The sequence below is a fragment of the Aphis gossypii genome, chromosome 2 (assembly GCF_020184175.1).
Source record: "Aphis gossypii isolate Hap1 chromosome 2, ASM2018417v2, whole genome shotgun sequence".
In the NCBI taxonomy this organism is placed as follows: Eukaryota; Metazoa; Arthropoda; class Insecta; order Hemiptera; family Aphididae; genus Aphis; species Aphis gossypii.
In genome coordinates, this window is record NC_065531.1 from 31,071,725 (window position 1) to 31,086,260 (window position 14,536).

Consider the following 14,536-nt stretch of genomic DNA (forward strand, 5'->3'; position numbering starts at 1 on the left):
TAAGTACTTTTCCAATAAATTTAATACCTTATTCAAATACTGAAATTAGGAAAATAGCAAATAGAAAGGTAGTAATAACTACTGGGCAGTTAACCTACCTATTTATAATTAAAACACAATTACCTATATTAATAGGTATAGCTAAATATATCAACTTAAATTTAATCTAAACATACAATTTGTGATGAGTGTACCGGCCCCACCATTGGATTCTAAGAATGTACCTGTAGGTAGGTTGGTATGTAAATTTAGTTAAATTATTTTTTCTTACCAGATGAATATAAACTGTATTAAATGAATAATGTACGTTTTTAATTTATTCTTTTGCCAACATTATATTATTAAAATGTTTAATCTTTGAACTTACTGTCATTAAATAAACTTTGTCCTATCTATTAGTATATTAAATATTTACAGCAATGTTGGCAAATATTGAAATATCTATTAATTCCCAGCCAAGTATTTAATCTAAAATTTGTCTGTATAGTAAGTCGTACCGCCCGTACCTACTCTCCTATCTATATGTGTCTATTAAATAGACACGTGCTTGAGCAATGTTTGTCATAGGCCATAGCCAATATTTTTCAGCTGTAAACTTTTTTAACGTAAAACTTTAATGTTTTTAGTTCAAGCGTGTTAAAGAATTGACTGTTAAATACATAGGTAGTTACCTAAGTCATTTTTAAGTGCCTACTTACAACATAATCATTTTAAAAAACCGTAATTGAAAAAATGTGATTTTAAGAGACACTGTATTGTAAATCGAAATATTTAGATGTTTAGTTATTGAAAACACCTTTTTACGCACTTACAATAGTATGGAATTTTTTAGGTATTGTGATTGGAAAAGGCCTAAGCTGTGTACAATTAGCATTTTAAAAGTATTTATCATTCCATAAAAAATACTCAAAATAATATTAGGTTAGACTCAATGATCCACTCCAAATTCAAAAACCTAATTAATGAAAAATAATAATTATGAAATATAGAGTATAGCCAATAAAGATAGTTGTACTAGATCAGGGGCCTCTAAACTTTTTCATTCGAGGGCCACAAAAAATATCAAATGCTCTTAGCGGGCTAAAAGTTTATTATATAACACTTATAATTTTTAAATTTTTAGATACCTATCTACACGTATCCTATATATTTACCATCTTATGGAGGCCGCGGGCCGTAGTTTGGATACCCCTGTACTAGATAGTAGATACTATTATATAATTCTTATATAGACGTTATATAGTAAAGTAGAATATAGGAATGTACTTATTCAGCTGCTATTGTAGCTATTTTTTTACCCATATATTACATATAACAAAATATTTCTTTGGAAATAAAAGGGAAAATGACCCTATTTGTATAAAACCAATCACTGAATATAGGTACCTATATAGTATGTTGTTATATTTGAATTTAAGAAATAAATGTTACATTAAAATTATAGAAAATTGCCGATTTTGTTTTATAAAATAAATTATATAGTATTGTAGTTTCGTAATAATGTTGTTACCAAATAATTTAACATTTTTTCTTACAGATTACAGATGTCAAACAATAGTAATCGTAGACTGTAATAAATAGTAAATAACTAATATTTTATCTTGTATAGTATTCATTATTTTTTAATTATTGCATAATCAAGTACATAATATTATCGAGTATGAATCACTTGAACCGGTGCTAAAACATAATAGATTAAATTTAACTGTTAAGTAACACAATAGTAATTTTAATTTTCAATATTATTTTGTTATCAATTTATGTTACCATTTAAATAAACTGTGAATTAATCTAAATCACAGTTTGTTATCTAGAATTTTAAAAAGTTAAAAACCACTTATTGAAAGAATCTTACTATTCTTCAGTTGATTATTCAATTTATTAATCGATTCACTAGACTACAGTAATTCATACATAAGTGCTCATCGAGAAAATATGAAATACAACGTGAAGGTATATGTTTTATGATTAATTATTAGATATATACAAAGACATTTTTTCTGAAAACTTTTTCAAATATTTAGATAGGCATCATTGGCGGATCAGGACTTGACAATCCAGATTTATTTAAAGATGCGACTGAACAAAAAGTGATCACTCCTTATGGCGAACCATCAGACTTGCTTCTCAGCGGCAAACTTAACGGTATCGATTGTGTGCTATTAGCCAGGTTATTGTCATTGTTAATAATTTTTAGAAATATATTTTGATATATGCAGTTATGTCTATTGGAGCTGCCTTAAATAACCTAAATATTTTAGTTAAATAAAAAAAGTCACTTGAAGAGTATGAGTCCTCTGGGCTTCCACATATGTATATATAAATATATATATATCAATCTGTATAAGAACTTGTTCATATAGTAAATACATGTAGGTACATATGATACTATTTGTTATAGACATGGACGTAATCATTCGATAAGTCCCACTAATGTAAATTATCGTGCCAATATTTGGGCTTTGAAACATCTAGGATGTACACATATTATTGCATCATCAGCAACCGGTTCTTTAAAAGAAGAAATTAAACCTGGAGATTTAGTCATTTTGGATTCTTTCATTGATTTGTGAGTCATTCATTTCTTATAATTCCAGTTGTATTGTATTATTTTATAAATATTTATTTTTAGAACCAAAAAACGTGAATTAACTATGTTCAATAAGGATGATAAAGTTATACATATACCAGTCGAACCTGCGTTTTGTTCAACTACTCGGAATATTATTATTGAAACTGCCCAAAGCCTGGGCATTCATGTTCACCAAACTGGTACTGCTGTAGTTATTGAAGGACCTAGATTCTCAACAAAGGCTGAAAGTAATTTATACCGATCATGGAATGCTGATTTGGTCAATATGACACTTGCTCCTGAGGTAATTAGTAAAAATTTTATACCTATTTGCAATACTTACATATTATGTATAATTATAATTTTAGGTTGTGCTGGCCAAAGAAGCAGGCTTGCTATATGCCACAATAGCCATGGCCACAGATTATGATTGTTGGAGAGAAGCAACAGAAAAAGTCAATGTTGCAAATGTCGTCAAAGTTTTTCAAGAAAATGTAAAAAAAATCACAAAATTATTTATAGAAGTTGTGCCCAAAATAGCAGAAAAAAATTGGGATGTCGAAATCGATGAACTAAATGTAAGAGAATTAACAATAAATTATAGATTCTTGACATTTGTATATTCTATCTTATGGCTACTTAAGTCAAAAGCAGTCCAATTTAAAATATGCAAAATTGTTTTTAAATTATTAAATCACTACTTATAATATTTTTATAAATTATTATTAAAAATAATACAAATAAGTTAAGTTTTACCAATGTTATTTAAATATCATGTACATTTTATGTACTTAATTCACAATTTCAAAATATATTAAATCCTATACTATATTACTTATAAAGTAAGGAAACATTAAAAAAAAATTAGACTTTCATTATTATTTTTATGTCATCATGTTTCACAACATTCGTTTTATTGTATATCATTATACTAATTATTGTTTTAATACATTTCAGAATCTTATTCAAGAGAGTGTGCAGAGTAAATGAAAATGAAACATGACAACAAAGACACCAAACAGTATTTTTAATTTCATATTTGTAAAAATATTGTTTCTAAATACAAAACTTAAATACACTGTATATCTGTGTCCATATTTTATGCAGTATTTTAAATACTAATTTGTTCATATGCTAAACTTAACTGGATAAATTACCAAATAATTGTATTAATTTAATTAAACTTTTTATTTTTAAATATTTTTATTATACACAATTCAACAATAATAATAAACCATGAATGTACACAATGTTATCATATGGTCATTATATTCTACTAATAATTTGCAACTCATAGGAATGTTTTTGAAATAAATCACTATTATTAATTAATGAACCCAAATTAAATAATATAAATGAACTCGTCATATCATATAATAATAATAATAATAATAATAAAACAATCACGTATGCTCAATAATAATAACATTAGAGGGATTCAGAAGCAGTCTTAGAATTATTTTATTCATCACTAACTTTAACTAGGATAATTTGAATTAAAAAAATCACTTATACTATTTTAGTGTAATTTATAAATAATTAATAATTCTATATAAATGTCTAATTTTGCAAATAAATATATCCAAATATATTAATTTGTTAATAAGTAACTATGTTACATAAATGATTGTGCATTTTTTTTTTATTTGCATTAATATATCATTTTTTTATTTAAAAAAATTTTCATAGGTACTATTATTTAAAAATATCAAGTATTAAAAGCCTAAAGACTTTTAATTTAAATTCATATAGTTTTAAAAATATAATTAGCAACAATTAAATTAATTCCCAGAGTACAAAGAACATAAATCTCTTATTTGTTCTATAAAGAGTCATGTTTTATTATTTGTTAATAAAATCAGATAATAACTCATGGTTAATTATGCCTCTGAAGCCCTCAATATATCTTATTCTAAGAATAAATTTGATGTTAAAAAGAGTACAATCTCTAAAAAAAAAAAATTAAAATAACATCTAAAATGTCAGTACTAAAGGATAATAATAAATGGGATATTTACAATACAATTCCAAATTACATTTATTTTTATGGTATAATAATTAAAATATTTAAGTTCTATCAACCTATTTATACTTATTAAAATAAATAATATATTTTTTTTTTTTAATTCAATAAAATAAAATATTATTTTCCAACAACTCAAAAACAACAAATAACATAACGGTATTAAAACATGTTTAGAAAATATTGCTTTCAAAAATAATAATTAAAAGTTTAATAGCATGGTAAAGGAATGTATAGTTAGGCTAATATTATTATATAATAATGATATCGAATGGATGAACAATTTTGTAACATAATTACAAACATTAAGACAGCAAAATGATTCAATTATGGTTATTTCAATGTTGTGCAAATTAGAAAAAAAAAAATATATTTAAAACATTAAACGATGGGGTGATTTTGATTCAATACTAAATTTTACGCTTTAGAATCAACCATATCTATATTTATTTTATAATAAACATATGGGAAGTACTCAGCTTGTCCAAACCCAAGTCCAGGTATATCAACACTCTGAAACAAAAAAAAAAAACGAGAATGAAAATAAAAATAAAAATAATCATTATACAATAGTATTTTAGCATTTAACTATTATACATACATCATGTGCACCGGTTGCGCCACCTTGTTGAGCACTACTGTCCAGATGTCCATATAATTGGTGCAAAACATCTCTAAGCCGTTTAGTGTTCTTTTTATTAGGATGCAATAACATAGCTTGAAAATTAACAGGTAGGCCATATCTAAACATAAAATGTTTTCAATATCGGTCTATATACAAGTTTTTGAAATCTCACCTTAATACAGATTCAACAAAAACCCGAAGAGCTTTCACATGTATCCAAGCACAGAAACATTCACTGAAATTGACTTTTAACCATCGTACCAACGGACCCTTTTCAAAAAGATCAAGCATTATAAATTCATTCAACGATATTTATTAAATGATTTAATGTATTACTTACAAATTGCTTTTTCTTGTCAGTTACTAACTTGGATATTTCATTTTTACCAGCTGCGAGTTCAACTTCATTGTAAGTAAACTCACGTACAATAAACCTATAATATAAAAAAAAAACTAATTGTTAAAAGTTAAATATATTGATACTTTCATTATTTAAAAAAATTGAACATTCACTTTATACAATGAACATAATATATTTAATTTTTCTATCTATTTTGTAAAATTAAAAGTACTTAAGATCAAAAACATTAAAAAAAAAATTTTGATTTTTCAAAAATCTGAATTTTTTGTTTTAATTATTAATTAAAACTAATAATACTACATTATATAAAACATATCCTACTTTTTCTCCCTAGCATGATGCTTGAATTCTTCGGCCACTTTTTTAAATAATGTAACAGTGAATAATCCATAATCATTGTCTTGGCTAACAAGCTGGCTAGAACGAGGCACAATCATATCGGTCAACTTTTCATAATTTTGATTCCAATCAGAAAACCCTGACCTAGTGAAAAAAATATATTTATATTACATTATTAAAATTTTATATTTTATTTTATTACTTCGGCACTACAACAAGCAATGTAGTTAAATATTCTGAATCTTGAATAAAATGTTCCTTGCGCACAAGATCAGCCAAATTTCTTGTTAACAAACTGCCAGTTTGTTTTTTTTCCATATTTTGTAAGCTGCTCTTAAGATTATTGTACACTGAAGATTTAGTTTTAAGATCTGCATCAATTTGCCCTACCTGTTTACTTATAATATCAGCTATATTACGCAATGACTGTTTAATTGGATATTTAGCCATGTCCCATTGAAAATGAGTTAAGTAGACGGCAAGGTCTCCTAAAAAAATTATGATTATTTACTCAACTATAAGTAAAATACAATAAAAGGTATTTTATCAACAATAATCAACTGATGCAGAGCATGAAACAGACACAAATCGTAACAATGAAAAAAAAAAATTAAAATAATGTAGCATTTCTTAACAATTTTCTTCCTTTTTGTTTAAAAATATCTAATTAATTCAACATTAGGCTTAAAATCAATTACTTATAATGACGTATTAGTTTTATGTATGTACATATTGAAGTTTAAAGTTGTGTTTATAAAATTATTTTTTAAATATGATATATATAATATATATTAGTAATTAACAAACATTTTAAATGCATTGTGATAATTAGACTATTGTGTTAACCAAATTATACTATATTGTTTAATGACAAATTTAAAAAAATATTTTTTATAAACCATTAATTCCCCATTATTAAATAAAGAAAAAGTTTCAGTAATTAAAAATTAAAATATTAACTTTTCATTTGTATATTAAGAGAAAATCAAATCTTAATAATAAATACTGAACAGTAAATTAAAATAAAACTGTTCCATGCCCTGTTTCAGATACACCAAAGTGTTACAGTAATAGGTATATTTTTATATTATACAGTATTTATTAGTGAATTTAAAATTTATTTTAATGAGAAAAGTTTATCACATTTATTATTTATACATACAAATATATGAAAATATTTAATCTTTAAAATATTACTTCAACTCTCAGAGAATTTCATAATATTGCTTATCAATAAAATAATTAAATTGAACTCTACTATTAAATAGGCATTATTAATTGTATTATAATAGAATTTCAATATTTTTATTTAGAAAAAATTTTCTTTAATATAACCACCAAAAATAAAATAAAAAACTATATTACTTAAAATAAAAACAAGGCAAAAAATCATGTGTTAAAATGTATAGTAAAAACAAACCTTTGTGAAATACAAACGATTGAGTGCAAAAGCCTATTGTGCATTTTAAAATATGAAATAGATACCTACTAAGAAATTGTAGCAATAAAGCTGCTTTATTTAAAAAAAATATATAATTACTATAAAATAAGTTTTAATTTTAAGAACACGCTATTACATTTTATTTTGAAAATTCCAAAATATATTACTATTTACTAGTATCACATTATAATACTTGTTATAATAGTCTCATAAAAACATAACTTAATGGTATTCATTTTTAAGATACAACAAAAATAGTTTTATATTAGTTTAAAAATATATTCATTTATTCAACAACTTTGATTAACATTTTTTTTTAACTATTTATATTTATTTTAGTAATTCAACGTAGAAAATAGATAAATAATAAAATTACAGATAATTTTCTTTTTAAATACCAAAAAATTAATATACTTAGCTACTTAACAATTTAAATGTTACCATTTTAAAACTACAAAATAATATTATAATACACAGAGTGAAATATAAATATAACTAAAAATAAATCATTACAAAAAAAATTAAAAGAATGCGTTGATTTTTAATGTATGAAAATTTAAAATTGATATAGGATTTATTTATGAAATAATATTTATATAATAAAACACACATATATATTTTATTATATATATATGCAACATGGTACATTTAAGTAATAACACAATTTCAAAAAGGTTTTCATTTTTTTTAAATATTTTTTTATTTTTACATGATTTTTTGATATCATTGTAAAACAACATTATTCAAAAAAAAATAATATTTTTATTCAAAAAAAGAATATTAATATTATAATAAAATAATTTTTTGTAGTTTTGTAGTATTTCAATCTACACAAAAATCAAATTTTGAAAGAGTTTTTAATTAGTTTTTTAATCAACTATAATTTATAAGTATTTAAAGAAGATGGAAGAAGTAGCATGACACAAAGTTCAATAAATACCTTAAATACATTTAAGTTAATGACTAATTAAATATTAGCTAGAAATATGATTATGAAACAAAATATTCCAAAAAACATTATGCTTTGGGAATTCAAAAAACTATAAAACTTATAAAACAAAAAAAAATTTAACATAATATTTTCAACAATTTTGAAACTGAAAAATTAAGGGTATAGACTTAAACGGGACAAGCTGTAAATATATAAATATATTATATTATATTTAACATTAAATTGTATACTAGAGGCTTTTTAATAAAAAAATAAAAAAATATTTATTAATTTTTTTGGGTGTAAAAATAATGATTTGATTGTACAAATATTTAATAACTTTAGATTGCTAAGAGTAAAATGCATCATTAAAATGAATTTAGGCCACTGAATCATTGATTTAAATAATAAAAAAAGTCCCATTTTATATAGACTATCTATAATCAATGCTGTGTTTTAAATTACATTATTTGAGTTTGTACACGCAACAGTAACAAGGGTCTATTATTTGTGCGTTTAAATTTATTCAATATAAAATGCAAATCATTTAACATACCACACATAATATGTAGCTATGTGAACAGAGTTTTACTATAGTTAGTAAAATATTTTTGTTTATTCAAGGGTATAAAAAACATTAATTTTTATATTTAAAAATTTAAAAGTAAATGTATTTTTTTACTATATTTTGTTTTAATGACAATATCAAAGCATTTTAATAAATCTTTGTAAGGTATGAAGAAAAATTTAAATTATATAATATATAATCATAATGATGCGTTATATTTTTTTTAGTAATTTTAATTATTATTGTTACTAAGCAGCACTATATGATATAATTATAAGTTAAAATAAGTAATATAAAATAAGTTTTTCTAGTGCTTATAGCAAAGTTTATTGTTTTTATTTAATACAATATAAGATTAATTCTGTAATGTTTTAGGTATAAACATCAAATACTTTTATTATACGTATGTTAAAAATTAAAACATATAACATACTATTTACCTTTTTAATAAGTATATAAATAATAAAAAAACTATAATTATGTAATATATTTATAATTAATAATTAATTTTAAAAAATGTTTATATTCTTATATTATAGTTTACTTATAAGCGTTTTAACAAAATTAACTAAAATTGTTATTACAATTAATAATTATGATTAAACGATTTATTTTTATTTGTTTAACCTACCAAACAAGATCAATTGAGCTGAGATTTACAAGTAAGTTAATCTAATAGTGTATCTTTTTTTAATGAACACAATTGTCAAATATAAAATGTAACAATGCTAACTTCAGAAGAAATACATTCAAAAATAATAAGGAAACTACAATTTGAAAAATGAAACCACAAGCCAACACTGCATGAAGCATCCTACTAAAAGCAGCCGCTTACCTTGGGACGTTAGACACACGCCTGTCGGCCATCTGGACTTTGAATAGCTCAAGGCGGGCTCTTCCCAGCACACGGCCCACGACTCTCAAGACAATGCTGTGTCCAACGCCACACACAACAAACCCATAACAAAGCTTTTACTTTTTGCAATCGCCAACAGAAAAAAAGTCATAGGCCTATCTCTCTAACTTAATATGGCTACATGGCACTATGTGTAGACCAATATCAACCTAACCTAAATGGGCATTTCTCTAAAATTCTATCTAGTTTTACACTAGGGTCACATGTAATACATGATAAATGTATATTTAAGTAGAAAATTAAGAAGTAATAGAATTCTAAACTAAGCAACATGTCATTCCTGAATATAATTTAATTAAAATACCTATTGTATTTAACATGTAATATTTATTTATAATACTACCTACACAATGTAATAATGTATTTACTATTAATTTATGTTAACTAATTTATTTAAATAGGCGTGCTCAAAATTATTAATTAATATCAATTGGATGAGAGAGACTTACTCTTTTTATATTAAATGTAACAGGGTGGTTTAAAATACTAAACTATTAATTTTGAATAAAATAGAATATTAAAACATATTATAATTTAAAATCAAATGGTCATTAGAAAAATGATTTAATATTATTTTAATTAATTAATAGGCAATTATAATTTATTAAAGTAAAATCATTAATTTGTATTTTGGTTCACCAAAAGAATTATCAATTACATAAGCTATAATGAAAAAAAAACGTTTTGAAACATTTTAATACATTTATTATTTTTGGATGTGCATAAAAACTATTTTAAACTTTTGAATTGAAATTATTTGAATTATGCAAACACTTTGGTGTAATTGATGTATATATAATACATAATATGTAGGTATATTTAAAAATCAAAATATGTGATAAACATAACACATATATGAATAAACAGGTGAACAATAAGTTCCAAAAATGTTTAGTTATTAAAAATATATAGATAATTGATTTATTGAATTATCGTAATTTTATATTTTAAAAATGCTGTGCACTAAAAATGATGATCACAATTCAGGAAAAATATAGACTGTGAACACGCACACACGCAACCACCTATAGGATGCATTATTTTTTCATTTTGGCATAACTTAGAAAAATTAAATTTAATAAATTATACTATAATAATAGTACCAAATTTTATATTTCTAATAAATAAAGTATAGTGCATTTTTGATTCTATAAATATATGTATATATTTTTTTTTTGGCCTTTTTAGCTTTACATGTTTTTCCATTATAAATGACAAATAAGTTAATAATATAAAAGTTATATATATATTAGTATTGACACATGGATGCAAGGGTAAAGGAAAAACTTAACTAAAATGACCAATAAAAATCCAGGACATAAATAATAATGTATCAAAAAAGTAAGTAGGATAGGTAAGTACACTACAGAGACAAGTCACTTGAGCTACATTGGATTTTCGTCATTGTTATTCAATGGGTTGAAAAAAACCATTCTAGATAGATACATACCATTATTGGCCATCAAGTTCTCTTGCAGTTTATCTCGTTGGTCTTCCAGTACTTCTCCTAAGTAGGATGCCACCTTATGGGTAACTTGATCAACAAAACTATCCAATTTTCCCAAATCATCAGACAATCCTACTAATTGATCCAATGTGCCCACCTTCAAGTCAGGTATGTGAAATTTGTAATTGATAGACAAACTATTCTGCTTGCTAGTTACATTGTTGAGAGTTTCCCAGGTCTGTTGGCAAGTCTTGTCTCCAGGAGCAGATATCAGCCAATATTCAGACATGGTGCTGAGATACAGTTAAATAAAATTAAGCACACAAACGACTTAGAACCTAAATCAATCAAAAGACATACATAAAATTAATGGTATGGAGTAAAAAAAATGGGCAGGGCCAATAATGAGACTACTGAATAAAATAATCCACAATTTACGTTAAAATATTAGATATATAAACATAAATCGGTGAAAATTTTGGACGAACCTCTAAGTATACTTACTCTTAAGTGGACTAAGAAATTTAATGTAAAAAATTTAATTAATTAAAATAGACACTTTCTGGACTGGAACACGCCTTAACCGAAAGAGACCTTGTTAACAGTATGATCATTTGTTTTCGATAACATCTGAAGTGATATGAGACGGACACACCCAAAAGTTAATTTTTAAAAGTTAGATAATAATTTTTTCCAACAATTTTTTACAGTGAATGCAGTAAATATTGAGTGAAAATAAACTGACTCCTACATCGTTATTTAAATACTATTCACATTAAAATGTTTGTAGTACGTTTAAAATGTATTTTATTTAAATATCTTTATAAACCAAAAAAGCTATAGAAAGTGAGAAATACAAAATTATAAAATCAATAAATGAATATTACCAACATTTCGAACTAAGTTTAAGAAAGGGAGTTTCTATTTTTTTTTTTTTTTTACAAGATGTCAACATGGTTGATTACACGATTTTATTCATTATCATTTATTATCATTAATCATTTAATCAAATATCATAGATTACCTATTTAGTATTTTAGTATTTACCTTTAATTCAATCAATATTCAATAGTATTATATTGTTTTATAATTATTATCCTTTATTAAAATTTACCAATTTTAGTACTTTTGTAACTTATTAATAATCTGTTGATTTATTCATTATTATGGACGCTGCTTCAGAAGAATCCATCAATCGTATAGGGGTGGTATTAGCTAACAAAAAGTTGCCAATGAAAGAACGCTTCAGAGCCCTATTTACACTAAAAAACTTGGGTGGAAATATAGCCATTGAAAATATAGCTAAGTGTTTCAACGATGATTCGTGTTTGTTAAAACATGAATTAGCATACTGTTTAGGACAAATGAGAGACGAATATGCTATTCCTTATTTAATTGAAGTACTGAAAGATAACAAACAAGAGCCTATGGTTCGACACGAAGCAGGTATTACAATCAATTATTTAATAAAAAAAAAAAACTATTTATTTAATTTTATAAACATTGATTTATGAACTAATATTGTGACATTCTTGTTGATAAATATGTATTAGTTTGTATTTTTAATAAGTACCTTAAGTCTATTTTTTTCTAAATCAATTAGTTTAAATCTGTTGTATTTATATTAAGCTGAAGCACTGGGAGCAATTGGTAAAGAAAATGTTATACCAATTTTGGAAGAATATAAAAATGATCCTGTGGTAGAACTAGCTGAAACCTGTCAATTGGCTTTAGGACGACTATTACTACCTAAAAATGAAGCAAACATTGAAAATATTTATGGATCTGTAGATCCAGCTCCTCCATCTAAAATAAAAAGCATAGAAGAACTCGAAAAAATTCTTACTAATGAAAATGAAAGCCTCTTTAATAGGTATAAAGCAATGTTTTCACTACGAGACATTGCATCACCTGAAAGTATCACTATTCTTTCTAAAGGTAATTAACTGTATATAAATTATTATAAATATATTACATTACAAAAAATATGAAAAATTAATATTTAATATTTTTATTTAGCGCTATCTTGTGGAAGTGCATTATTTAAACATGAAATAGCATTTGTTTTGGGACAATTACAATCGCCACTTAGTGTACCATATCTAAAAGAATCATTAATAGATGAAAATCAAAATGATATGGTACGACATGAATGTGCAGAAGCATTAGGTGCAATTGCTACAGATGACTGCTATGATATATTAAAACAGTATATAAATGACCAGAAGGTAGTCGTCAAGGAAAGTTGTGAAGTTGCATTGGATATGTGTGAATATGAAAACTGTCCTGATTTTCAATACGCAGATACACTTGAAAAAATTACCTTATAAATTGGTATTTTATGTTATTTTAAAAAATGCTTACATTTTGAAATTACAATAAATATTTAAAGTTAATATTTGTAATTTAATACACAGATACCTTAAATCTAACTAGTGGCACCGAGTCCTATATCCAAGTATTGAAATTGAAACACATGCTTTAAGTGGGTGGTAATTCTTGTAGGCTTAACTTTCCAAGATCTAAAGCAATACCATACAATCCAGAGTCAACAGTTTTGGCCTGTCCATCTAGCTATAAGAATATATTTGTAAATATATGTTATATAATGTATAATATATGTATATTATGTGAGTCATAAAACAAATTTAGATGGTGGGCGTCTATATAAAAATTATAATTTCGCAACATAATTTAAGTGAACCTCAGCGCCACTGAATCTAACTCAAAATTTTTAAATTTAACTTGATAATATGAATATTGATAATGAAATGAATAGTTTGTTGCCTTTGCAGCTAATACACATTTAATTTAATACAATGTAAAACATATTACCAATGGCATAGCCAACAGGTAGGTCCGAGCCTACCCACTTTTCTCCAAAACTAAATGTTTTATATCATATTAAATGTGTACTCTATACTCTATATAACTAATATTAGTAGGTATTATTAGTTTTAAAATTTAAAATAAATGCATATAATAAAAGTTTAATATACAATATTCTGTTACTTTTTAATTTAATAAAAATATTCATTGATAATCCTTACATCAAAGCATTGGGCCTATCCAAAAAAAAAGTGTCTAGCTACTCCACTACATATTACCATCTTATCAGTTACATAGTTTCTGCCAATTAGTATCTATATTTATATGTAATCTACATGTATTATTTTCATCTTTTATTTTTATACAAAACTAAGCAGCCAGTTACATTTTCAAAATAACTTAGTATCATAATTATGATTACAAATGGCTAATTTTTATTTGATCTATTTTAGTGATGTTTCATCAATTATAAATTAAAATAATT

The 14,536-nt window shown here is 24.4% G+C and overlaps 4 protein-coding genes across 7 annotated transcripts in view; 3 read left to right on the top strand and 1 right to left on the bottom strand.

Annotated features, from left to right (window-relative positions):
* The window catches only part of LOC114127329 (ABC transporter F family member 4-like), a 220,455-nt gene that overhangs the window by 147,539 nt on the left and 58,380 nt on the right, over positions 1-14,536 (top strand). The gene's annotated exons all lie outside the window — the stretch shown is intronic.
* LOC114127378 (S-methyl-5'-thioadenosine phosphorylase) lies at positions 1,765-3,655 on the top strand. Its single transcript, XM_027991602.2, has 6 exons — positions 1,765-1,953; positions 2,025-2,170; positions 2,402-2,569; positions 2,633-2,876; positions 2,941-3,150; positions 3,530-3,655. The coding sequence occupies exons 1-6, from the start codon at positions 1,936-1,938 to the stop codon at positions 3,560-3,562; spliced, it is 819 nt and encodes a 272-aa protein (XP_027847403.1). The 5' UTR covers positions 1,765-1,935; the 3' UTR covers positions 3,563-3,655.
* Positions 3,737-12,021, bottom strand: LOC114127331 (V-type proton ATPase subunit C). 3 transcript variants are annotated; one of them, XM_050201388.1, is made up of 8 exons: positions 11,728-12,021; positions 11,227-11,516; positions 6,123-6,408; positions 5,903-6,064; positions 5,561-5,654; positions 5,393-5,490; positions 5,197-5,338; positions 3,737-5,108 (listed from the first exon to the last, which is right to left on the bottom strand). In XM_050201388.1, the coding sequence occupies exons 2-8, from the start codon at positions 11,510-11,512 to the stop codon at positions 5,013-5,015; spliced, it is 1,164 nt and encodes a 387-aa protein (XP_050057345.1). In that variant the 5' UTR covers positions 11,513-11,516; positions 11,728-12,021; the 3' UTR covers positions 3,737-5,012. The 3 variants fall into 3 exon arrangements, with proteins under 3 accessions (XP_050057345.1, XP_027847336.1, XP_027847334.1); XM_027991535.2 differs by having other exon boundaries at positions 11,227-11,561; positions 11,712-12,021; XM_027991533.2 differs by having other exon boundaries at positions 11,227-11,561; positions 11,728-12,019.
* Positions 12,233-14,226, top strand: LOC114127330 (deoxyhypusine hydroxylase). Of its 2 annotated transcripts, XM_027991532.2 has the most exons (4): positions 12,233-12,669; positions 12,853-13,161; positions 13,243-13,557; positions 13,641-14,226. In XM_027991532.2, exons 1-3 carry the CDS (start codon positions 12,390-12,392, stop codon positions 13,551-13,553), a joined length of 900 nt encoding a protein of 299 aa, XP_027847333.1. In that variant the 5' UTR covers positions 12,233-12,389; the 3' UTR covers positions 13,554-13,557; positions 13,641-14,226. The 2 variants fall into 2 exon arrangements, with proteins under 2 accessions (XP_027847333.1, XP_027847332.1); XM_027991531.2 differs by lacking the exon at positions 13,641-14,226 and having other exon boundaries at positions 13,243-13,619.